General features: G+C 27.2%; 1 protein-coding gene across 1 annotated transcript in view; it reads left to right on the top strand.

Annotated features, from left to right (window-relative positions):
• The window catches only part of LOC107642119 (protein SODIUM POTASSIUM ROOT DEFECTIVE 2), a 2030-nt gene continuing 916 nt past the window's right edge, over nt 582–1695 (top strand). Inside the window, exons 1-2 of the mRNA XM_016345431.2 lie at nt 582–958; nt 1072–1147. Coding sequence (XP_016200917.1) covers nt 731–958; nt 1072–1147 — 304 coding nt within the window. The 5' untranslated portion in view covers nt 582–730. The remainder of the gene's footprint in view (nt 959–1071; nt 1148–1695) is intronic.

Below are 1695 nucleotides of genomic sequence, written 5' to 3'. Positions count from 1 at the left end.
TATATTTTTAACTTATCATTTAAATTTTAAATTTTTCAATTTATTCTCATAAAAAAATTTTTTTATAATAATTTTAAAATTATAAATTAGAATTTTTAAAATTAAGAGAAACAAGAATAAAAAATTTTCATGACTTCTCTAACGAGGTTTTGACTTTAAAATCAAAATCAAAAATTAGTAATTTATGTTATGATTTAAAATCAGAGAGTTAAAGATTTTTGTTTGTGATTATTTTTAAATTAAATATAATACTTAAATACAAATTACTATAAAGATATAATTTAGTCTCAATTTCTCTTTTAAATGCGAGGAAGAGTTCTCATATATCGGGAATGGATCCTCTCAATTGTTAAAAAAAATGGAGAGGATCCATTTCTCATTTTCAATTGTTATTTCTGGATTTGGATTCTCTAAAGTTTGAATTTCACTTTAGAGAATAAAATATAATCTCTCACCAATAATAAATATGAGAGAGAAACCATTCAAAAATAAAAGTTTACCTTTTAAAGTACAAATTTAAAATTTAGAGGATCCAAATCTATTTTTTGCAGTAGAAATTTATTGGGTAGTGTGCTAGCTTTTTATCTATTCCCCCAATAAAAGTTTGACCTTAGAGGTTCCATGTCTTCTCCACTCCCCTCTTGACGTATCTATAAACACACTCTCATCACTACCCTCCTCTGTATGAGAGGCTCTTCTTCTTGCAACTAAATTTGCCTCTCAAATAATAATGGGGAAACTAGGTAAAATGCTAGACACTTTTTGTTTTTCTTCTTCTTCTTCTTCTTCTGCTTCATCAACCACTTCTTGCTTCTGCATAAGCTCCATGGATTATGATGAAGATGATGAGTTTGAGGCAAAGCCATTGATTGCAACTGATGATAGTCATCATAATAAGCTAAGATTGAAGGATGTTGTCGCTGGAAAACAGACATTGGCTTTTCAATTGAAACCAAAGGTGGTAAATTAAATTAAAGTCCCTTCATTTTTATTATGCCCTTATTCTTAATATTATAATTATTAATTAATGTGATATATTTCTGTTTTCTTGACCAAATAATATATATTCAGATAGTGATGTTGAGGGTATCTATGCATTGCTATGGATGCGCTAAAAAAGTTGAGAAACATATCTCAAAGTTGGAAGGTGAGTAATTTTTTATTGGTTTTCATGGTATTTTCAGGCCAGCTGCACAATGACTAATTATTCGTGGCAAATTAAAATATTTTTTAAGAGTTTGTTATTAACTAATAAATGACCACATAAATATAAAAATTTTAAGAGTTTGTCATTATAACTACGTGAACAAGAAAATTTTAAGATTAAACTAAACAACATAGCACATTCAAAAGTTAAAAAAAAAAAATTTAATGAAACTGTTAGGCTTCTTTTTACACTTTTCTTTCTCTGTCTCTCTCTCTGGTGTGTGTTCTTTCAAAGTTTCATATGAAGTTCAACCAACTTGTGTTTCTGTAGGTCAAATGTTAAGCAGAGGAGATAGCTAGGTATAGCTTACTCTGTCTCTATGTTAGCCATTCCTTTTTCTCTAGTTAGACTAAACTACTAAAAGTATCCTTTAATTATTAAATCACCCAATTATTTTTAAAATTTATTAACGATAAAAATATTTTTAAAATTTTTTGAAATGTGAAAAATATTACAAAAAATATCATTTTTTGTAAATGACAATTGAC

This window comes from Arachis ipaensis, chromosome B05, assembly GCF_000816755.2.
Source record: "Arachis ipaensis cultivar K30076 chromosome B05, Araip1.1, whole genome shotgun sequence".
NCBI lineage: Eukaryota > Viridiplantae > Streptophyta > Magnoliopsida > Fabales > Fabaceae > Arachis > Arachis ipaensis.
Note: the sequence above shows the minus strand (reverse complement) of the source record. Positions and strands in the feature narration are given on the sequence as shown.